A 24,156-nucleotide genomic window follows, 5' to 3' on the forward strand; every position below is an offset into this window, starting at 1 on the left:
CTTTCTCCACACCTTAATTATGGGATCCACTTTCTCCACACCTTATTACATCTTAAACACATCTTACTTCCCTTTTCACTAAGCTAGAAAGCCCCAAATGCTGTAAGCTTTCCTCTGAACAAAACAAAACTTCCTCCTGCCCCACTGTGCTATACGGGGACATTTATAAAGTAAGGGGGCTTCACCTTTCCATTGGGGCAGGGCTGGATGACCCCCTTGCAGGAACTAAAACAGATTTTAGCTCTTTATGCAAACCTCATGTATGGCTTCATCCTCCTCCTTTCCTTCAGCTGATCAAGGCAGGATAACAAACGGCTGTACACCCATTTCAATATGATGGTGCAATGGTAATTTCAGGCAAAGCTGCCCAGGGGCTTCTAGGTCCAAAGTAGGAACCAACAGCAGCAGGCAAAAGGGGAAGAGCATGTGACCACCTGTCACCAGTTGCTGTCAGGCTGCTTAAATACCTGGGTAGAGGCAATCTTTCTAGCAGGTGCCACTATAGAACAACTTTCGAAAGGCAAAATATTAAAATACAATAATTCATCCAATATTGTATTTGAATCTGATAAACCCTGTATTGGGTTTAGTTGTCAACACCTTAAAATCGGATGGGAGTACCTATGGCCCTCCTGTGTAGTGTTTGGACTACAACTCCCATAATTTCTTGCAATTTGCCATGTTGGCCAGGGCTGATGGGAGTTAAAGGTAAAGGTACCCCTGCCCGTACGGGCCAGTCGTGTCCGACTCTAGGGTTGTGCGCTCATCTCACTTAAGAGGCCGGGAGCCAGCGCTGTCCGCAGACACTTCCGGGTCACGTGGCCAGCGTGACAAAGCTGCTCTGGCGAGCCAGCACCAGCGCAGCACACGGAAACGCCGTTTACGTTCCCGCTGTAAAGCGGTACCTATTTATCTACTAGCACTTAGGGGTGCTTTCGAACTGCTAGGTGGGCAGGAGCTGGGACCGAAAGACGGGAGCTCACCCCGCCGCGGGGATTCAAACCGCCAACCATACGATCGGCAAGTCCTAGGCACTGAGGTTTTACCCACAGCGCCACCCGAGGAGGTCAAAAATATTGCCTTGCCCCTGAAAGCATTGTTTTAAAGCAGTTAAATAACCAAACAAACAAAACAAGGACACAGCAGGGCCTTAAAACCAGATGTCCTAAGTGTCAAAAAGCATATACTAATTATATCATTTTCCAAGGGCATTATGTTTCTTATGGGAAAAACACATTTTCACTTTATAAATGAAATTTATTATTATTATTATTACTAGTACTACTACTATTATTATTATTATTACCCCTGCTTCAGCTACCGAAAGGCCACCTCTACATTATAGCTGTTTTGCAGGTAGGCTACAATCAAGTACAAGCAAATTCCTGTTGCACACTCTTCCTTTCTGCATTAAGGAAAGATAAGGGAAATTGCACTAAAATGAACAGATTGTGCGGAAACAAGCAAAAGATTCCATGTACAATTCAAATATTTTAAAAGAAAGTATTCCATTTGCAGGGCTTTTTCTTTCAATGGACAAAATCTCTACCTGCAACTACGCCAGTCAAAGCAGGTTGACAACATGTCTTAAGTGGATTTTTTCAGGTCTCTTGAAGACAATCAAATCCTTGGATCCAATTTCATCCTTACATGAACACTAGAAGGGAAACTTCTTTTGTTTTGTCTACACAAACAGTGCCATTGTAATAGCGTTAGCATGTGAACGTCTGGCCAGCTTTCCTCCGGAAATATCACATTCAGCATCGCAGAAAAGAGAAGACATCGATTTAATCCCTTCAGAAAGCTAACAGATATTATTATTATTATTATTATTATTATTATTATTATTATTATTATTATTTATTAAGTCTGTATGCCACCCTTCATCCAAAGATCTCAGAGCAATTCACAACATAAAAATTCAGAATAAAAACATAATAAAAACAAGAACAAGAATGAAACGAACAATAATGCCCCACTTCCCACAAACACATTTAAGAGGGCATAGACCAGGGATCCCCAAACTAAGGCCCGTGGGCAGGATAAAGCCTGAGGGACTCATTTATCTGGCCCGTGGCGCCCCCTGCCACCGCTGCCCGCTCTTACCGGTGCTGTGCGGCTGCCCACTTCCGGGTCAGAGGAGCCCCAGAAATAGCTTGTGAGCATGCACAAGCGTTACTTGCACATGTGCAAGCATTATTTCCAGTGCACATCCGGGTCGGAGGAGGCCCCTGCCCATGCGCACAAGCTAATTCCAGTACTCCTCCGACCCGGAGGTGCGCCAGAAATAGTGTGTGCGCACGCATATGGGTATGCGCTCCCCCGCCCTCCACGCAATCGGCACTGGAGACACCAACCCGAGGCGCATTAAGTTTGCTGACCCCTGACATAGACTGTTAATCAGCCCAAGGCCTGAAGAGGAATGTTTTTGCCTGGCGCCTATAATAATGAAGGTGCCAGACGAACCTCCCTGGAAAGAGAATTCCACAAACTGGGAGCCATCACAGTATTTTGACACATGTTTTGGATCTTTCAGAACTCGCAGATACTTAGCCTACCCAAAAATAAAAATTATCCTTATTTATATTCTCAGTCACAGCTCAGTTTGCTGTTATTAGGAGTGATGCTAAAGTAGCTAACATGAGCAAGTAGATCAGGGGGTCAGCAAACTTTTTCAGCAGGGGGCCGGTCCACTGTCCCTCAGACCTTGTGGGGGGCCAGACTATATTGTTTGGGGGGAAATGAACGAATTCCTATGCCCCACAAATAACCCAGAGATGCATTTTAAATAAAAGGGCACATTCTACTCATGTAAAAACACACGGACTGTCTGCGGGCCGGGTTTAGAAGGCGATTGGGCCAGATCCAGCCCCCAGGCCTTAGTTTGCCTACCCATGAAGTAGATTCACTTAAAAGCTCTATGGCATGACCCTGTCTATCATGGGCAGGGAACATCCCTATGTGGAGGACCAATAGGTGGGCAAAGAGGTAAACAGCAGCCTGCACACAAAAGCAGTAGGAGGAGCTATTGGAGGTTCATGTGACCTCCTCCCTTCTCCCTCTTCCCTCCCATGACCACTACCAATATCTCCCTTCTCCTTCACTTGGTATATAGCAGGCACATCCAAAACAAAAGAGACAGCAATCTACTCACAGTATTAAAATACTGGCTGTGATCTACCCATTGCCATTGCCAGGCAAAGTTGTTGAGCGTTTTTGGGGTGAGATAAAGTTGTTTTTAGGAAAGCCAAACTTGCTGAGGTGGTTTTTTGGGGGGGACGATTGCTCATGGTCACGCGATCAACCGCGATCTACCATGGACACCACACGATCGACCGGTAGATCGCGATTGACCTGTTGGACATGCCTGGTATATAGTAATGCAGTCTATTCTTCTGTTCATACAAAGCAAAGATAATTTTATTATTGATACCCCAGTCCCAGAGTGGCTAGGGAAACCCAGCCAAATGGACAGGATATTATTGTTGTTGCTGCTGCTGTTAGTGGATAAGCTTGTTGGAAATTGCATTTCATTTCATGAACGTTTTTGCACATTGATCAAACCTCTGATTTCAAAGTATGCAGGTCTGGCCCACATAGTGTAGCCATCATGAGCTGAAACAGTGTGTCATAACAAATGTGAAGTGCATGTTGGAGCCATAAGGACCTACGTTCAAATCCCTGTTTAGTCATGACTCCCTCCCTCTCCCCCAGCCAAAGGTGTCTCACAAGGTTGTTGTGAGAATAACATGGGGGAAGAAATGTTCACTACTGATCTGCTTAGCAAAGGGGCAGAATAATAATAATAATAATAATAATAATTTATTATTTATACCCCGCCCATCTGGCTGGGCCTCCCCAGCCACTCTGGGCGGCTTCCAAAAGAATATTAAAATACTATGATACATCAAACATTAAAAGCATCCCTAAACAGGGCTGCCTTCAGATGTCTTCTACAATGCAAGCGTGACAAATAAACAACTGAACAAACAATTATAATGTCTGCATAACAATCATTTAGTTTGCCAAAATACGTGTGGACGGGTTTGTGTACTGTAACTTATCCATCAGCTACCATCCGAGAGGCCTCATCACTGGGGTGTATTTTGTGTATGTTGCTGTGAGACAGAAATTGCAAGGCTACATCTTTGTACAATGATTACAGTAACAGTTGAATAAACATGCAACCCAATACTTCACATCTGGCATTTCATCTCTTCCAATGCTACTTCTGGATTCAGATATACTTGTCCTTAATGCTGTGCAAACTTTATGACTTACATTTTTATAGCAGTAGTAATGAAAATGGAACTTCTTGAAGTTAAAACGAACAAGAGGGGGGGAAATCCCATACACTTAGCGGTGAATCAGACAATTATGACAACTTAAAACATTTTGTTTCTCCTATTTCAAAAAAGTGACATCTACAAAACATTTTAGCAATAATTCTACATATGAATGAAGCTTTTAAAATAACACTGCCTCATACCAGGGATGCAAAATTTGACTCCTCCAAGAGTAGCATTTTAACCTGAGGCATGGAAATATATCATTGATGCCAGTAATCAGGTACAATACAAACTCAGATTGCGGCTAATTTGGGAATGCATTTTTTCCCCTTTAAGTGTCTGTTCATTTTCAGTCAGCACCTCTCTGTAGCAGATCTTCAAATTTAAACACACAGAGACCCTACTGGTGCACCTTCAGCGTTCAAAGTATTTGAATGTTACACTCTTCCGAAGGGTAAATTGAGGCCAGTTAGAACTTCATTGACAGAGCAGTAAATTCATGACAAACTTGCCTCACCACCAGAGTATCATCATTACCCAAACTCTAGGTGTTGTCTTAGAATACGTCTCACACCTGTGCCAGTCTAATCCTCCATTAACCTTTCTTTCTCTCCCCACTCCTTCAATTTATGTTTTCCATATAAAGCCCAAAGCAACCGTAACCCATAATTCCTTGACAAATGCAGGTTACAAATCAAAATAGTGCTCAGATAAAATTAGTGCCTTTTCTGGATATAGTCCTTCTGAAGGAGAGACGCATACAGGCAAGTATCCTGAAAATAAAGTGCATAGGGATCACCAGAAAAAACTAACAAAAAAGGCCAACACTTTGAGCTAACCACAAATACAGATCAGCCAACTAACTTTCAATCAAAAGGCCATGACTACTGGATTTAATGAATGAGAATAATACCAGAGTCAAGATTTACAATCAAAGGAAATGTTCTGTATTTTTAATTGTATTTGTCATGGTACAAATATCAACAGAAGTAGCTACCACACAACAAAATTTTCACAAAGGAAATGTTGACTGCTTGACTTAAGAGTTGCTTTTCTTTTCAAGAGATTGATTTTATTATTTAACAACATATGAATTGCTAATGATTCAGAGTCAATTAGCCCTGGGTGGCACACCTACAACTCACAGGGTAGGTTAAAAGTCTGAAACAGTCAGAACGCTTTAGCCCTGAGTCTCCAGAAGTGAAACTTTTGGAAGGAGCAAAACATTTGATGGACTAAAAAACATCCATTAGATTTAAGAGGATCTACAGCAACCTCTTAATTAGTTGGGTCGGATTTTCTCCACTTCTTCTCCCTACCTCTACCATCAAAAAATAGCTACTGCCATCCCACTTTCTTTGCTCTGATGGTTATCACTTTAAAGACAATTTCAACCAGAAAATAAACTGGTACTAACTTTGAACTTCTGCCTTGAATGGTTCATGGGTGGCTGTCAAATTACCATATACTCCAAACTCTGTCAAAGCTTTGAAATAAGCAATATCTCTGCTATAAATAAGCTTAGAATGCCACCAGAAGGTATTCTTTTATTATTATTATTATTATTATTCCACACGGTATCTAAAAACACTTACAGTGTTTTGATTTCAAAATCCTTGGAGAACAATTATGCTATTAGGGCCATAAGACTCTATTATAAAGTCCTCAAAAACATAGCATGGTTTCAATAAATCCTCAAACACTACAAAGCAGTTGCTCAGCTTGAAGAATGAAAACATGAGTTCATCCAATGAGAAAGAGTCAGGATATAAATTCTGCTAACGCAGTCATCTGCATTTCCCCAGAGTACTTCTCTTTTCCCTCAGAATTATGGCAGTACCTTAAATCAAAGCTCAGCTACAATCTCAACACTGAATTGCCACAATATAAAAATACCAACTGAATTTTAATGTGTGTTTTTTTAAAAAATCTAAACTGTGTATAGCAGTTCTGTAATAGCAATTAAATAAAAATGCATGTTTGATATATTCGCTAAATTGCTGACCGGCCCTTTTGCAAGTATGCTGTGGGAGTCCAATGAATCATAGAATTGTAGAGTGGAAGGGACCTTGAGGGTCATCTAGTCCAGCCCCCCGAAATTTCAACTAAAGCATCCTTGACAGATGGCCATCCAACTTCTGCTTAAAAACCTCCAAGGAAGGAGAGTCTACCACCTTCTGAAAGAGTCCGCTCCACAGCTCTTACTATCAGAAGTTCTTCCTGATGTTTAGTTGGAATCTCCTTCCTTGTCACTTGAATCCATTATTTCAAGGTCCTACTCCCTTGGGCGTAAGAGAAGACAAGCTTGCTCCATCTTCTATGTGATAGCCACTTAGATGTTTGAATACGGCTATCACATCTCCTCTCAATCTCCTCTAAACATACTCAAATCTCTTCCACCTTAGCCCCTATGCTCTTTAACATCTACCTTAAGGCACTGGGGACTGTCATTCTGAGGATTGAGGGCACAATGTCACCAATATGCAGGTGCCACCAAGTTTCTCTTCTTTTCATACCATCTGAATCATGTGAAGATGTACAAGTTTTGGACCAGTGTCTGGGGCTAGTAGTGGGCTGGATGAAGGTTAATATACTGAAGCTGAAATCCAGCCAGATGCAGGCATTGTTGGTGGATGTTTCTTATGCTTGGGATTTGTGGTTGCACTTTCTCTTAAAGAACAGGTTCATTGCTTGTGGGTACTCCCTTATTGTACACTGTCACAGGAAAACCAGGTGGCATCAGCAGTAAGGAACGCCGATAACTTAAATGCACTCTGTGTGGCCACCTATGAAGTTGGTCTGAAAACTGCAGATATAATGCAGAACACCGCCTCCAGGAGTGGTGAGCATTGCTTTCAATTGGGATCCTGTAGCACCACTCCTGTGGATGCCAATATGCTAAAAGGCCTTATGAACTGCTGGGGAGACCTTCTTGCATTCCAGCTGCTAAGTGTAGCGCAAGGGTCAGTGGCATGGGGAAGTGGAACTCTTCTGTAGAACTGAGGTACAACTAGCTCCCTCCTTATCAAGTCTTAGGGAGGGTGTGATGACACACCTTTTTAAATCGGGCCTAGGGCTTTCTGTGATTTTCAGACCAACTTCATAGGTGAAGCACGTTCAAGTTATCAGTATTCCTCATCACTGGTGCCACTTGATTTTCTGTAACAATAAAACAATGTACAATCAGGGAGTGCACATAATAAGGGAACCTGTTTTACAAAAATGTGTTATTTCATCATGCCTACATTGATAGTGCTGATTTGCTGTGTTGTGTTATGGTTGAAATTGTGAGCCACCTTGAAAGGACATTGAAAGCAGCATAAATATTAAATAAATATAAATAAATAAATATTTTAAATAAAATATAATAATGAATTCCCCACCCAGATCTTTTTCTCAAGTTTTACAATTATTTTGGATTTGCTATTGGACAAATCTTACCTGGTTCAAGCTCTAGTGGAAACTGCTCTCTTGTCAGGCAACTATAGAAAAATAATGCTACTCGGGGCGGTATTGGTTTGTTTTGCTTTCATTCTTGTTTCTATTATGTATTTTATGTTTTCGTCTCGTATTTTTAGGCTGTGAACCTGAGATCTTTGGATGAAGAGCAGTATACAAATTTAATGAATAATGATAATAAGAACAGATCCAAATGCACCACATGAAAAAGACCTGTTTCAAAAATTAATTTATAATACAGTTAGTTCCATGCGGGAGGAAAGGAATTTCAGGTACCAGGCTATAACATCCTAATCATATGAAGCCTCCTTTGTAGAAAACCTCTTGGTATTCTTCTTCAGGGAATGTAACCACCACATAAAACAAATTTCTCCTCATTTTGTGATAAGAAACTACCATCACCACATGGATCACTAAAACATAACAAAAATGACGGAAGTATACCAGTGTCGGGAGGGGAAGCCAAGGGAAGAAGGAAGACTGTGGTGTCTGATACAAATTGAAAGAAGGGGAGGGGGGAATCCAGCAGCCGGAGGAAGGAGGCCTCGAAAGTTTCTGCCAACAGCAGCTGAGATGCTTCATCAGAAGCCTATTTTTCCAGACATTATGTTTCATTTGGCTTCAAGGGTCACATGACAGCTGCAAACTAACGCCTTAAGGTCTGTTTCTCCCTCTCTGTGACACTGACAGGCTGTGAGAGACTCCAACACCACAGAAAGAATTTTTTCCCTTGTTTCCATTACATCATCCAACCAGTACTGGGGGGGGGGGAGAGGGAGGGGGGTACACAGCTGGTGGCAGCTGCAATACCATCTGCTTTCCACTTACAGTGCATGCTAGTTTGCTCTGCAGATTCCTACTGATCCTTTCTGGGGAAGAGCCTGCGTTTCAAGACAAAACACCCCATTGTGCGAAACATATTTGCAATTGTGGAGGAATAAGTTGCTCTCTAATGCTCACAGAAAGATTCATCAGGTAAGGATTCCGCATCGCTTGGAAAGCCCAGCTGCACAAAAGACAGAAATCGCTAAACACTCAGTGATTAGGGGAGAATAAAGAGCACAGCAACAACCTGCCATCTGCTTTCCACAATGCGAGAAGCCAGAACGGGGGGGGGGGGGGGACTCTGCAGTCAGCAATATTTTCTGAAAGGGAAGGGACTGAAGGAAAGGGAAAAGAAGCTTAAGTCTCCAAAGTCAAGAGATTAGCTGGAGCAACTCGGAAAGAACAAAAAGTAAAAACAACTTATCCCCTAGCTGGGATAAACATCAAATATATGTACGAAATACTGTCAGCACAACTGATAGTCTATGGCAGCCCAACTTGGAAGAAAAGACTCTATGGTGCCTTAACTGAAACGATGGTGGAAGTTAGTGAACTTACAATAAACTGTATACAATAAAAGTGCTTTATCTACCCTTGAGCTCTTACAAATACGTTGCCAAATACAAGTTCAAGTTGGATTACATTTTTTAATGTGATGTATATATTTTCAATATAAACAAGGATACCACTTTATGAATTAATATTTCATGTTTCTTTTAAACACACAAAACTATCTGAAAGTATTTAAAGCTTTTGATGAAACCTTCAAGATTAATATAAAGAAGCAATTTATCAGTTCTAAAAATCCTGTAATAGACACTTCCATAGAATTCTCAGCTCCATCAGGAAAAAGGAGAAAAAGCAAAACGATGCACACAAGTTTGATCTAATGCACATTATGTGATATTTATAGTTTCTTTACAGCTCTGAATGGGCTTAGATTTCGCCACGCTTTTACAACAGATCAAACTACCACAACAGGAGTTTCTTCTCCTTTTTAAAATTATTGGTCAGTGCGGTCATTCTCCCTTCTGTTACGTCCTGATATAAAGCAGCAACGAAATGCCTCTAATTTCATTAGCTCGCCCAATAATGATGGCTAGCACTTGCTTATTTCTTAAGAAGGTGGCCCTTTAATCTGTACACATGAACAACTTTACATAATATTTATTGAATTGTTTTCAAAATGGCTGGATCTGTATGACTTACCATACATTTTGCCTTCATCAGACAATATGATTTTCCTCCTCCCACAAGGGGGATATATAGCTAGTGCCTCCTGAAAGCTCTGCTCAATATCTGGGCTCCAGACACCTTCTGCATCATTGTCAATTGGTTTATCTGCAGAATCACTCATTCTTTCAATGTCCTCGGCAGGGCTCTCGCTGCCGCTCCAGCTGCTGGGCTCAATGGTGATGGCTGGGTTCTCCAAGCCTTAGCCTGGAAGCTTTAAGAGAATAAATCTAAAAAGGGGGAAACAGCAAAGACAAGAGTTTTAGGTTAATTTTCCTTGACTAGTTTTAGTAACCAGTACAACAGAACCACAAAATGTTATTACAGAATTTAAAGACCGAGAACTAATGGAAAATAAGCCCCAAGTTCTATTACTCTGTAGAACCAGACTGAAATTGGCCAGTTTACCTTTGTCTGTATCTAACAAATAAATGGGTTAGAATATTTCATGGTGTATCTAATCTCACAGCAAGTGTAATATATTTATTACAAGACTGGAAGTTTGGAACAAATATGTTGGTTCCACTGTCTTCATCCGAACAATAACTATAAGGGTTTCTAGAAGCTAAAGACTACATCTAAGGAAACTGTTCTATTTAAAAATGGCCATTATGCTATTTTAATTCACCTCAGGAGTTCTGGCACAGATGGAAAATCAGCACACTTCCCTTACTTGACCTATATGAATGGCACACTTCGTGCCCGAAAAAGAAAAGGTGGCCAAGAGTTTAAAAATAAATGACACCTAAAGGAAAGGGTAACCAGGCCAGATTTTACACCTGTTTCAGAAAAGTGTTGGATATAGAACAAAGTTTTTTTTGGGGGGGGGTTTAAAATCTCACTTCCAGATGTGGAATCAAGGTAATAAGAAATAATCTAATATGACAGCACCTGCTAACTCCATTCCACTCACAGATAACATCAATGTTTCTCTTATATTTGTAGGAGATGTACTGCTGATATGAAGGTGTGCTCTAGGCAAAAGACTGTGGTATCAGGCTGAGTTTTTCACAGTGGTAAGCCCACTAAGGATGGTGAAGAAAGCATCAGGAATTAATTTGCCTCAACCTGTCAAAGCATAGCTGAATATCATTAAGGACAAAATGTACACTAGTGGACAAAGACTGGGTTAAAAGAAAAACCAACCTCCCAAAAACATTTGCTTCAATTTAAGCTTCCTTAAAAAAATAATAATCCAGGTGTCAGTACTAAGAGGTTTCTTCTTTTTTCAAAATAATACGTAAATTAAAGAAAAATATGAGAGAATGAAAGTTCTGATTGAAGAAACTAATTTCTTTTAGAATGTTTGCATTCTATGAACTCAAGAGACTCATCAGGCATAAGGACCGTAAGCAAAAATCAGATATTGAAATATTTGTTTCCAGGATTGTACTTTCTCAGATGGATATTATACAAAGGAGGTGAGAACTTACTATATTAGTATGGAACAAGCTGTTAGGGTTCTTTGAGCCACTGCATCTACACAAGACACAGGGATCACACGTACAAACACCCCTGCACAGATGAACTGTATACTTCTGGGCCGCCACATGGAAATCCATTCTCATGAACTTTTAACAAATTCCACATAGAAATTCCACTTGTCTGTGAATACTGACTGAATACTGTTTAAAATTGTTTACAGCTGTTTTTAATTTTTGTATGGGTTTTGTTTTTGTTTGTTTGTTTGTTTTTATTGAAGGAATTCTGAGGCCTAAGCCTTGTACTGTGCTAGCTTGAGTATGAAGAAACTCTTTGGGAAAGCAGAATTTTGAAATTATATTACTTTTGCTACACATACTAGCAAACTTTCTAGGTTCAAATCTTTTTATGGAAAAAAGGGTATCTAAAATATTTACTTTTACTTGACCATCCCAATACAAATCCCAAGCACACACACAGGGATATTGATATACCGAACACTGATGTGTGTACACACACAGGAATGCATGTGTATGTGCTGCACTCAAGTAAACTTGAGCAAACACCACACTGAAACATACATCTAGCTGGATGGCTTCACTGGTTATGGACAAGATCTGCTTTGAACTGGTAGGAGACTGCTGAAAGTTTTAAAAACTGATATAAATCTGTCAAATATCTCACTGTTCAATATCAACATTTCCAGGGCAGCTAACATCTCCAGTCTCTGCCTTGTACTGCCTTGGCCTTTTCTGCAGGCACAAGAGGTTGCAAGCAGAGACATGCCTACTTTAGAGCAGACAGATATACATGCACCCCTTTCTTTACAGAGAATATGGTGCTCTCACTTCCACCTGCCACCATAGTAACTGTTAACTACAGTGGCTGTTATTTGTTGATAACGATCAGTGATTGAGCAATTCCCAATTTTTTGCAAGGTCTTTGCATTTTTTACAATCCTCCCTTCAACAAGAACAGGAGATGACTTTGTCATCTGCATTATCTTTGTTTTGTCTTCAGTACATTTGGGAAAATGAAAATCATTTTAATAATCTGGATTAATTCTTTGAAAATCCAATAAAGTAAGGCAAAGCAGCTTCCAAAAGCCACAATGTTGCTTATACTTCTCAGCTTCTTTAGGTTCTTTCCCTACAGATCACTGTCAAATTTGGGGCATCATTCACAATCAGACTCATTCGTGAAGGAAAACAATTTTTTTGTTAAAAATAATAATCCTCAAGTACAAATATATTAGAATTCGTATGTGAGTTGGGTCATCAAAAATACATGGTGTGTCTAATTGTAAATATTGCTTATTTAACCTTTTTTAAAATAAATGCAGAGATGTAAGTCAAGCAATTTACACCTGGTTACTTTATGTTCTCAGATTTCTCAGTGGAGAAAGCATTTGGTTCAGTTGATATACAGCTTCAATATACACAAATCAACATGTTTTATTGTCTGACCTTATCACTAAACGATGCATTCAATATCCAACACACAAGCCTATTTCTACAAATGCACTCTCATTAATAACACTCTGCACACATGCAAAACCTGTTTGCAAATAACCACGGCAAACAAGAATGGCCAGCCTTTTAACAAATTCAGAAAATCAGTATGTAATTATCCAACTGAGCCCAATTAGTGATATAAAATTATTTAGCATCTGTATTTGAGAAAGAAAATACAAGAATGCATTATAAAAAGGAAGCGCTGAATCTTTTATTTAAAAAACCAATTTAGTACATATGGAGCAATTTATCATTTACATTTGAAGTCTGTGATTTTGTTAAGATTCCTCAGGCAGTTCAACCCACTGACTTTTGAAATATGCAAGGTAGCAACCCAGGTCAGGAAGACCCCAATGGATGGAGCCTACTACAGCAGATGCAATTTTCCTCCCTGTCAACTGGATAAAGAAAGTCAGGTTGTGAGCAAGTGATTCTACAACAAAAGAAGCACCCTAGTATATGGTTTTACCATGAAAGAAATCTCAATAAATAGCTTGTGGTTCCCTTTTGAGAACTTGTGACTGCAGTAGAGTTGCACTATGTATCTGTGAGTGTCTAGTAAAAACATAGTTTTGTTCCCAAAAAAAGAAAAAAAACCTCCACACCATTTACTTCCTTTTTGCACAGTTAGAAAAGGAGAAGTAAAAAATAATGAATCTAATTAAGTGAGAAGATTTCCTCTTTCTGTCTTAATCCCTACTACTTGCTGAAAGAATGATGCTACTGGAAAAACCACAAATCTAAGCAATGGAGTAGTGTAGTGATAAAGCGCATGAGCAAATTTGTATACGCTTAGTTCAAATTTCACTCGAGTCCCCCAGGTGTAATTTGGGCAGTCTGCCTCTGGATACTGGTGGCTGGAGCACAAGAGTGCTATCAAGTTCATACCCTACTTGTAGACATCTATCTGGCCACTGTGAGAACAGAATGCAGGATTAAACAGACCTTTGATCTGATCCAGCAGAGCTACTCTTGCCTTGTATTCTTAGCATTCCCCAACGCTAAAGTGAAGTCTTGTTCCCACAGTTTAGCTGACCACTTCCAAGTTTGATCTTAGCCAACTCTATTAAATCATGTCCAATACCAACACTGCACTCTCTTTGGCAATTTCTTCTTTAGCAAAGTTAAGGCGTGAAAATAAAGGATCCAACAATAAATTCTACTCGGAAATTTCCTTTTATAGTGTTCTCAACCATCTTCCCATAGTCTTTGGCTTGAGTGCATGTCCACCCTGTCCAAAAGAATAAGAAGTCTCCTTTACTACTCCTAGACTCGTAGAACTGTAGAGTTGGAAGAGACCACGAGGGTCATTCTAGTCTAACCCTTTGCCAGGGGTGCCATCTATCCCTTAGGACTGTGGGTGCCTGCCAACGCAATTCTGAAGTGTGACATCACACGCACATGCCTGTTGCGGTGGCCGGCGGTTGCTCCTCTTCCTCTTCCTCTCCATAGCCAGCGAAGCACTGTTTTCTGGGGGAGTTGGAGGCGGAGGCAGAGTCTGTCTGCCTCCATTTCTGAGCTCCTCCCTGAGGAAAAAGGTGCCTCGCTAGCTAGCTGCTTCTTTCTCAGAGGCAGCACAGCTGCCACCTGCTGGCTTTTCTCATTGACTTTGTGGGTGCCCCACAATTATATTATTGTGGGTGCCCAAGCACCCACCCACACACCCCGGAGTTGGCTCCTATGCCCCCTGCAATGCAGGAATCTTTTGCCCAATGTGGGGTTTGAACCCGCAAGCCCGGAGATTAAGAGCCTCATGCTCTACCGATTGTGCTAACACAATCTGATCTTATTTTTTAAAGCCATAACTTTTATAATTGCATATGATTTCACACAATTACTTTTTAATTCATCACCTTATTCATTAAAATAATCTGAAACAGCATAATCTGACCCCCATGATTGCCAGAAGTAAATATGGCTTAATGTCAGGTTATTAATTAAAATAATATGAAATTAAAAAGAGCTCTGATTTCTAGATGTTGCCCTGGCATTTGAACCAGTGCCACTGCAAAGTTTGGTTTCCATATTAGCCTGTACTAGACCACAGTGTTCTTGCTAACCTGTTCCTTACAGACACACTCAGTCTCCCAACCACGGTGCTATTAAGGATACAACCTAAGGCCTCGGGTTTTTTTGTTTGCCTAATTCCAGCATATCTGGCTCACTGCCCACTTACTTGCTTTTAAATGGAGGGGGGGGAGCTAGTTCTGCATTTAAGACATATTTTCTACTTGACTGTAAAAACTCGGGCAAATTGCAAGTCACGACACAAGCAAAAGTACAGCAGAACTCTTCTGCTGGAATAGTTGTATGCTAAGTTTTGCAAAGAAAATAAGTCTTTCAAAAAGTATCCCGTCACACGATCATTTCATGTGCAGCATAATTACCTAGTTCATGAGAAACAGTTTTAGAGCTGTGCTAAATTTTCACATTCATCTACATGGCAAAAAATGGAGCTCTCAATGAGTGTGAAAAGTCCTTTGAAGAAAACTCTCAGTAGACTTGTGCTTTTCTGTGCCTTTTTGTGTAGCTTTGACTTACTGCTGCATTACAGCACAATTGTAACCACATCTACTGAGAAATAAGTCCAATTGAATTCAATGGGGCCCATTCCCAGGTAAGTGGAGCTGGGATTTCAGCCCAAATTCTATTTTGGGGATTCTTTCTTTGCTATGTAATACCAGCCAAGAGGGATCATGCAGTGTAGACACCTAGATTTGGCAACATGACTACATAAGTGAGGACAAAGTCCTCAAATTGCCCAGAGTCTGAAAGGGAAGGAGGGAATACATAGTGACTGTCAAGGCCATCAGGCCAGCATGCCTTTCTGGGTGGGTAAACTCAAGAGTGTTTTTCAAAGGGAGCAAAGGGGGCTACTGAAAAGTGCCCTTCTGTTGCTGTTCAGTGCTAAAACTTGATATACTGGTTTGTTTGTTTTTTAAAAAAGACAACTACAAAAGCACAGTGAAGTGATTGTGTAGTTTTGGAAGGTCCTAGCTCAAATAAGACTTGCAGCTCTTGCATTAACTCTCTCCTCCAACATTGCAATTAGAGGTGGCCTACATCTATACTAGGGACGCGGGTGACGCTGTGGTCTAAACCACAGAGCCTAGGGCTTGCCAATCAGAAGGTTGGCGGTTCGAATGCCCACAACGGGGTGAGCTCCTGTTGCTCGGTCTCTGCTCCTGCCAACCTAGCAGTTCAAAAGCACATCAAAGTGCAAGTAGATAAATAGGTACCGCTACGGCGGGAAGGTAAACGGTGTTTCCGTGCGCTGCTCTGGTTCACCAGAAGCAGCTTAGTCATGCTGGCCACATGACCTGGAAGCTGTACGCCAGCTCCCTCAGCCAATAAAGCGAGATGAGCGCTGCAACCCCAGAGTCGGTCACGACTGGACCTAATGGTCAGGGATCCCTTTACCTTTACATCTATACTGGAAAACTTTAATGTGAGTTTTTCAAACCAATGTCTTTGGCTTACCCCATTCCTAACCTCCACATTTCAGGTGTAGATCGTATGAAATATTTTAATAAATAAATAAATAAATATGGGCAACAGAACACTGACCAAGTCAGTAAAAGAATGCCAAAATTCATTAGGAAGGCAGCTTTGGAAGGGTAATATTGAAACACACAGGGGTTCTGGAAAACATGGTCACCAAGCTAGGGTAACACAGTGCTGTGGCATATCCTTCATTCATTCTCCGCTTACCTAAGTAAAAGGAAGTTACAGGTCTGCAATGGGCCCTTATAACTGGAACACATGGTTTCAAATTGGGTGGGATTTAACAGGAAAAGCTAATCTACTGTTGCAGACAGTACCTGAATCTCAGCTGCAGGGAATTGCAAGTGGGGAGAATGCTCCTGTGCTCAGGCCCAGCTTCCAGACTTCCCACAGGCATCTAGTTGGCCACTATGAGAACCAGATGCTGGACCAGATGGGCCTGATCCCACAGATCTCTTCCTGTGTTTTTAGATGCAGAAATTCCTCTATAGAAATGTTTAACCATATAGGGACCGAGTCCATTCTTCACAATTTTGCGCGTCTGAAGTTACAGCCATGAAACACCTGATTATGGGTGGACCATTGCGTCCATTCTATGCATGTTTACTAGAAAGTCAGCCCCAGTAAAACATCAGTGCCATTCACGTGTGCAAGTGTGTGCATGTGTACACACCAGCCCGATACAACTGTCACCTTAACATTTGGTGTAATGCACCATAAAGCAATTTTTTATCCTCCAGCGCTGCTCTTTCCCCATTCTCATTTTCCATCATGGACCTATGTGCAGCTGCACATGTAAAAGCTGGGCAGAGATTCAACTGGTATTGCTGTTCCCAAAACATTCCCTGGCTGATTGCCATATGTTGCCTTCCTAAATATGTGCTCCGTTCTACACAGAGCCCTTCCCTCCTCCCTTGTGACTCTCCAAACCAGCTACATCAAGCCCTTTGCACTTGGAAATAGCATTCTCTTTCTGGGCACCTTTTACTGTCTTTTCTTCAGATTCTTCACATATGCCCCACAGGTACTAATGCAGCAGCTTGTGCTTCTGCCTGCCTTGGAAAAATGAATGGCAATAGCCTGCCCATTTTCATTAATGCCCATTGTACTTCTGCAATACAGTGAGGAGCACAAATAGTAAGCAAGCACTGCCCATAAGCATCTTATCCAGTGTAGCTTCCTCATGTTGTATTGTTATGTGCCCAGGTGGCGATATGCCCAAGGTGGGCCTGACATGACCAGCAGTCTTTGCTAAATTTGTGCATGGGTTCACCAAGGCCGAGCCTGGGAATCTATTTTCAATCTTAGCATTCAACTCCAGAATATACGATCTAAGAATGTATTAAAGTGCCCTGAGCAGGTGAATTTCTTCTGCCAGGCAAAGGAGTGGGACAAGGGATTGCAGATCTGAGGGTACTGTCTCCAAATAGAGTCAAGCCTTGGCATGCTTCTCTCTTTTTCTAGAAACAGACCCCTGCCATGAGAAAGTTTTGCCCTGTGAAACAGACTAGGGAGATGGAATACAGTGGTACCTCGGGTTACAGACGCTTCAGGTTACCCAAGGAATAGTACCTCGGGTTAAGAACTTTGCTTCAGGATGAGAACAGAAATCGTGCAGCAGCAGCACAGCAGCAGTAACCTGGTACCTCAGGTTAAGAACAGTTTCAGGTTAAGAACGGACCTCCAGAATAAATTAGGTTCTTAACCCGAGGTACCACTGTAGTTCCTGAGGGCCACATGAAACATTTTGAATGAAACAAAAGGCTGCTTTTTGAGCAGGCAAGACCATAAGTAGACAGCCAGCAATAACACTCTAGCAAATAAAGGTACCACTTTCCCGGCACCTGGATAAGGCAAAGCACTTTGGGACAACATCCTAGATTCTGGTATAATGCAGGAAAGGCAAAGGGCAATGTGAAGAAAGGGCTTCATGTGGCAACCCAAACTGTGGTTTGCCTATACATCTGAAAGTTCAAGCTGTGATTTAGGTTCCAAATGATAGTGACTACAAACTGGTTTGGCCTGATGTCTAAACTGAACCTGAACCAAGGCACTCTGAGCTACATCTCCCTAGCAAAACAGGCAAACCAGACTGTGCTGGCACCAGCTGTCTACAAATCCCACTCTACGTTTTGCACATGGGTGGGAAAAGCCTTCCGGCAGCAGGTGCAAAGAGGTGCGACAGCCCAGCCTTGCACTTGATAGCTATATAAGCCTTCTGGCAGCCTGCCAACCATGTGGGTCAGCCATCCTTTGAACCTGCCAGCTGTATTCAATATTTAAAAAACAGGTTGCTACAACAGCCCTTTGGCTAGTTATTTATTTCCACAACAATGGATAACCAAGGCAGACCTCTAGACACCCTCATTAAAAAGTGCAGTTGGAGAAAAAAAGAATAGGTTCAACCCACATCCTCAAAAATCCTTTATAAGGATGGCAAAGAGGTGAGTTTTTCAACATGCAAAGAAGGTCAAATTTCCCCCTCCCAGAAAACTAGAGAAAAATACCGTCTCACAGGAAACACCTTGCTCATACACAGTCCACTCCTGGATGTGTAGCTTGGGTATCACTGCTGGCAATCGATTTGCCATTTCATTCTTTCTCACTCTTTTTATCTCAACCTTTGTTTCCCTTGTAGGAAGATGCACAGATTGTTAGGAGAAGAGATAAAGTCACTTTCCACCAGCAGGCAGAAAACTAGGGTGTTGGCATCCTGCAGAGGTTAGGGATATCATCTTCATAGCTGGGTCTGTGTATTTATTATCTATGTGTTTATTATTTAATCAGCTACTTCCATCACTTATTTATATTGCACCTCATGTTTCTTCCCCTTCCCCCGCCTTTACAAGAATGTGCTCCCATATCTACAGAACACCATGGAACCCATTTTCAGACATACAGTGGTACCTCAGGTTACATACACTTCAGATTACATAGGCTTCAGGTTACAGACTCTGCTAACCCAGAAATAGTGCTTCAGGTTAAGAACTTTGCTTCAGGATGAGAACAGAAATTGTGCTCTGGCGGCGCGGTGACAGCAGGAGGCCCCATTAGCTAAAGTGGTGCTTCAGGTTAAGAACAGTTTCAGGTTAAGAACAGACCTCCGGAACGAATTAAGTACTTAACCTGAGGTACCACTGTACTTCCACAGCGATAACAATGACAGGACACTGTAGATTCTGGCAACCCTACATGAAAATGCTCTCAGACTGTTAGCTCCTACAACTTGAATCACAGAATCAAAGAACTGTAGAGTTAGAAGGGACCACGATGATCATCTAGTCTAACCCCCCTGCAGTGCAGGAATCTTTCACTCAACATGGGGCTCGAACCCACAACCCAAGAATAAGAGTTTCATGCTCTACCAACTAAGCTATCCCTCAGGTTCCATTTGTTGTTGTACTGCTTTAAAAATATTTTAACTGTTTTAGCAGCATGCTTATAAGCTGCCTTGAGACATATATCAAAGCTGTTTCATAAATTAATTCAATTACGAATTATAAACACAGATCTACACAAACCCCTGCCTTGCAAAGACATCTCAAAAACCCCACATTGTGGTGATCTTTAATTGCTATCCATTTTAAAACACATCCTACTCTATGACCAACAATGACATTTACCAAAACCAATATCATAGGTTATGTATTCAGCCTACATTTCCCTTGCAGTTATCGCTTGTCAGTGAAGCACCCTCTGTCACCAGTTCAGATTTATGTGGGCAGCCTTGTTTCATCTCCTCATTGCTTATGTAGTTTAGTCCTGTTTTTAAGGTATCAGTTTACTATAAAAATAACTCTGCTGGCATTCACCAGGATTGTGAAACCTTGGAGACTGAGATAGAGGAGACAACACAAAGCATACAAAATATGGTTGCAACAGAAAACAGTCAATAGGTGCCCCAAACAAATTTCTGCTAATAATAATTTTGTTTTTTGTTTCCTTTCATTTATGTCATCCTATTCTAAATATTCTGGGTTGCAATGTAATGTATGCCATTCATTCCTATGAGAATCTTGAATTACATCCAACTGAGGCCTGAATTTTATGGAAGTTCTTCCCCACAGAGCTTCTCCTCATGGCTGTGCCATGAACGTGAATCCTGCAAGCAACTGCACAGATGATTCTCATCCTGCCCCTTTGGTTGCTGTATTCAGGCATATACTACAGGCACACGATGTGCGATAGCACTAGAGAAAGTGGCCCCTGTTTGTGTGACTGAATGAGAATTATAGAAGAAAAGAGCCTTGAGTGAATTCACAATGACGGCCATCAATAGTTGCCGAATGATCGCTCTGATGGAGGAATATGCACAAGCATTTAAGTGGGCCAGCTTCCATGCATCCAAGTGCCTTGGAGTTGCATGTGAAATTATCATCTGTTCTTGGGCAGTAGATATTGCCCAATACACCTGCACTGGCTAGAGCAGTCATAGCTAACCATTTGTGGCTTGAGGGCCACGTTGATGATTAGCCACCTCTCCAAGGGCCACATGCCAGCACAAGACTACCTACACCCATGCATGTGTGCAAACATACAGACCACAAGCACCAAACAGGGTATGTTCCCATTCTCACTCGTCCCCATGGCATCACTGTAGAAGTGAGAACTATCCCTATCCCTAAAGAGGCAGTGCATCCAGTCCCACATTGGATCTCTGCTATGGGGAGTGAGAGAAGAAGTATCTCTTTATCTCCACAGATTATTTTCTGATGATCAAGGGAGAAAGGGAAACTCCAGGCTCCAGATCTTAAAGGGGGCTGTGATATGGCTCAACATCACTCCTTATCCTTCTCATTAGATCAGTCTGGTAGGCAAGATATGACCTGAGTCTACATTAGTGTGTTGGACTGAGTGGAGGAGTCACATGAGCTTCCCAAGCACAAGTTCAGAACTTCTACTAGCTCCCTTCAACTGAACTATGAATGGGGAGCTATATGTCACCTGCATACTGGTGACGCCCATGTTTAACCCATGGTTTAGCACTGTGGAGATTTAAATGTAATCCTGCAACAAATGTAAACCAAAGGCATGACACAGAGCAGCATCGTTCTGGGACCTTCGCTCAAGAAACTACAAGGACTCTTTAGAAGAACTGCCTATGTATAATGAGAGTGAGTCAAAACAGCCTAGAAATTTCCGGAATGTTCTTTCTTAGAGCTATGGATGCTTCTAAGTAAGAGGAATCTTCTCTCACAGCACACAGAAATGAGTTGTATGACCTTTTTAAAGCCTTTTTTTTCTTCCTAATGTTTCAGGATCCAGTTGTCAGAAATCCCAAATTATATATTTGTAATATTTTTCATGATTTCCAAGGGAATCTGCTTTATGAGGTTTGTAACACTAAATATGCCTTCTATGTGGCTAGGACAGGGTACGTAATTAGTGCCCCTGCCTCAGAGAATACTGGACAATTTAACAGCCCCCCTGTCCAGTTATTGGTATGACCCAGTAAGCTGACTCCTATATTGCTATTGCTGTACCTCCCATTATTTTTGTGAGAAACAGATATATTGTAAGCCCATACCATCATATGTCTTGTGGAGAGACCTTTTAAATGCTTTTGGTTGTCTTATACATGACTTACATTCAGTCACTTCATTTTTATCCCAAAATGCACATGCGTGTATTGAAAAACCATGATATTCAATGGCCCTCAACTACTACTGCTCAGCTGCTTAAGCAGATGCTAGAATGTTATTTTATGAACACATCTTTTGTTCGCTGTTTAAGACTTCACACTCCCACACACTTTAAAAGTAGGCCTTTTTAAAAAAAAAAAAAAAAAAACGTTCTTGCACATCTGCAGCTACCACTGAAAGTAGCAGACAATGAAAAACCTGGCCTAAGATCAAACTGATATCCAAAATTATTCCCACATTGGAGGCAAACTGCAACCCTTGCTTAAACCCAATTTTACAATACAATGATCAGTTATTTCCATTCAGTACTCTCTTCCTTATTATTTGAGATTGTGCAGTTACTGTGCCAATCCACAGCACTATACTGCACTGGAACTCTTAATGGAAACATGTGTTATATGTACAAGCATACTACTGGGAAAAGGGATTTGATTTTACAAACTCAAGTGTGTGATTTTTTAAAAAATAAAACCTTTTTTTATACCTTGATGATTTGGCATCCACTATGGACCAGTAAATGCTTAATCTCAGCATCCTCCTCCCAGAAAGCTGCCTTTTGATTTTTAAGGAGTTTAGGCTTTTACAGTTGGCTCAGTATGGTTACGATGAGAGTGATTTGTATCACGAAGTTTCCCAGGCCTGCTTTAAAGACTTTGCAGAGGCCCCTAAAATTCTGCTGGTCTTTTCTGTCTCTCATGAGATTTCTAACTAAGTATCTTGATACAGCCCCTTTACTATCAACAATATTATGAATTTGTCACAATTAATTCTTGTAACTCTCATAGAACTAGTTCTATAATATCCAGTATCCAGTATACTCACTATAATCTTAGGTTTCAATATGAAATAATATGGGCATTTTGGCATTTGAATAGCTCAAATAATCTGGCTTTTGGCCGTTTCCTTTTGGTGTCCACCCTTATGTGGGTGAAGTGCTTTTTTTACGCGGTGGGGGGATTTTTGCAGATTAACACTTTTAATTTGTTTTGTTGTTTATATATTTTGTATTAGACTCCTTATGTGTGAAGTGATTCAAAAATTGAACGAATTACACTGAACTGAATTTTTCATCAGTTCACCCATGAACTCAGGCACACAAACCTAACCTTAGAAACACAAGTTCTACAATCAACTACTATTAATATAAACTGGGCGGGGGAGAGAGAGAGAAGTTAGGAAATGCTATTTCCAGCCATTTTGCCTTCATATCCTGGTCTATGACCCCATTGGGAGTTTCAATCGATTTTCCACACCAGGTGCTTCTTGCATAAAAATGAAACGTTTTTAAAAATCCAGCTTACTTCTACTGTATAAATTACCATTTAGAATTGATGATCTGTTCCTTCAATTCCATGGGCTTTGCCGCATCTAGGTATATTATTATTTCAGTGTTTTCTACTGTATCTTTAAGGTGGTCGGAGTACCTTAATTGAAATTGTAGGGTTTTTAAAATGTATTTTAAATTGTTGTAACCCTCTCTGGGACCTTTGGCTGGGTAATAAAATAAGATAAAATATAATAATTCTTCAGATAAAATACAAACACTGTACAAAATAACATTTTATTCGCCTGCTTTTAAAATTAGATATCAGAATAAATGTGATGTTAATAATGACAAGGAATTTTTAAATGATGGCATACTGATCTGGTTCAGCCAAAATGTTAAACTATACTTTAATCTAGCATGCATGACCCTTCAAGTTTGTGCATTCCACTCTCCCCTCCTCTGGTGTGGCTTTTGTTTCTGCTATCAATCCATTATGATTTTGCCTCAGGGCCCAAAACTGTATTTAAACTTAGGGAAACACACCAGAACCATAAACCATGTTTTGAAGTTGGTTTGTTTTCTTAAACCATAGCTAAGACTCTGATGATGATTTATTACCCTCCCTTCACCCTAAGGTTCCAGGCCAGGTTACAATTTAAAATAAAACATTGAAACAGTTTAAAACAAATCATAATCAAAATAAAAGTGTGGGTCCTCTATATCTGTATCTATCTATCTATACACAGAGAGCAAACTGAGTTGGTGGACTGCCATTAAAAATTGAGGGAAGTGAAAGTGCATGACCCTATAGCTCATCATGTAGCACACCACATGCTAATACTCTTTCTGACTAAGGTCACTGTGTACCTACAATCTTACATTCAGAGACCAGCCAAGATAAAACAGGCTAAGTGTAGCTACGTTTAACACAGCCTCCATTACGCCTCTGAGTTCTAGCTGATAGGATGCAACGGTGGGTGAGGACTATCGCCTTCACGGCC

At 40.9% G+C, this 24,156-nt stretch overlaps 1 protein-coding gene across 9 annotated transcripts in view; it reads right to left on the bottom strand.

Annotated features, from left to right (window-relative positions):
* TEAD1 (TEA domain transcription factor 1) overlaps positions 1-24,156 on the bottom strand; it is a 178,673-nt gene that overhangs the window by 99,111 nt on the left and 55,406 nt on the right. For all 9 annotated transcript variants that reach the window (XM_081879020.1, XM_081879019.1, XM_081879027.1 and 6 more), the window contains one exon: positions 9,783-10,036. In XM_081879020.1, coding sequence (XP_081735146.1) covers positions 9,783-9,930 — 148 coding nt within the window. In that variant the 5' untranslated portion in view covers positions 9,931-10,036. The remainder of the gene's footprint in view (positions 1-9,782; positions 10,037-24,156) is intronic.

Source organism: Podarcis erhardii, assembly GCF_964252035.2.
Source record: "Podarcis erhardii genome assembly, chromosome: 1".
Taxonomy (NCBI): domain Eukaryota; kingdom Metazoa; phylum Chordata; class Lepidosauria; order Squamata; family Lacertidae; genus Podarcis; species Podarcis erhardii.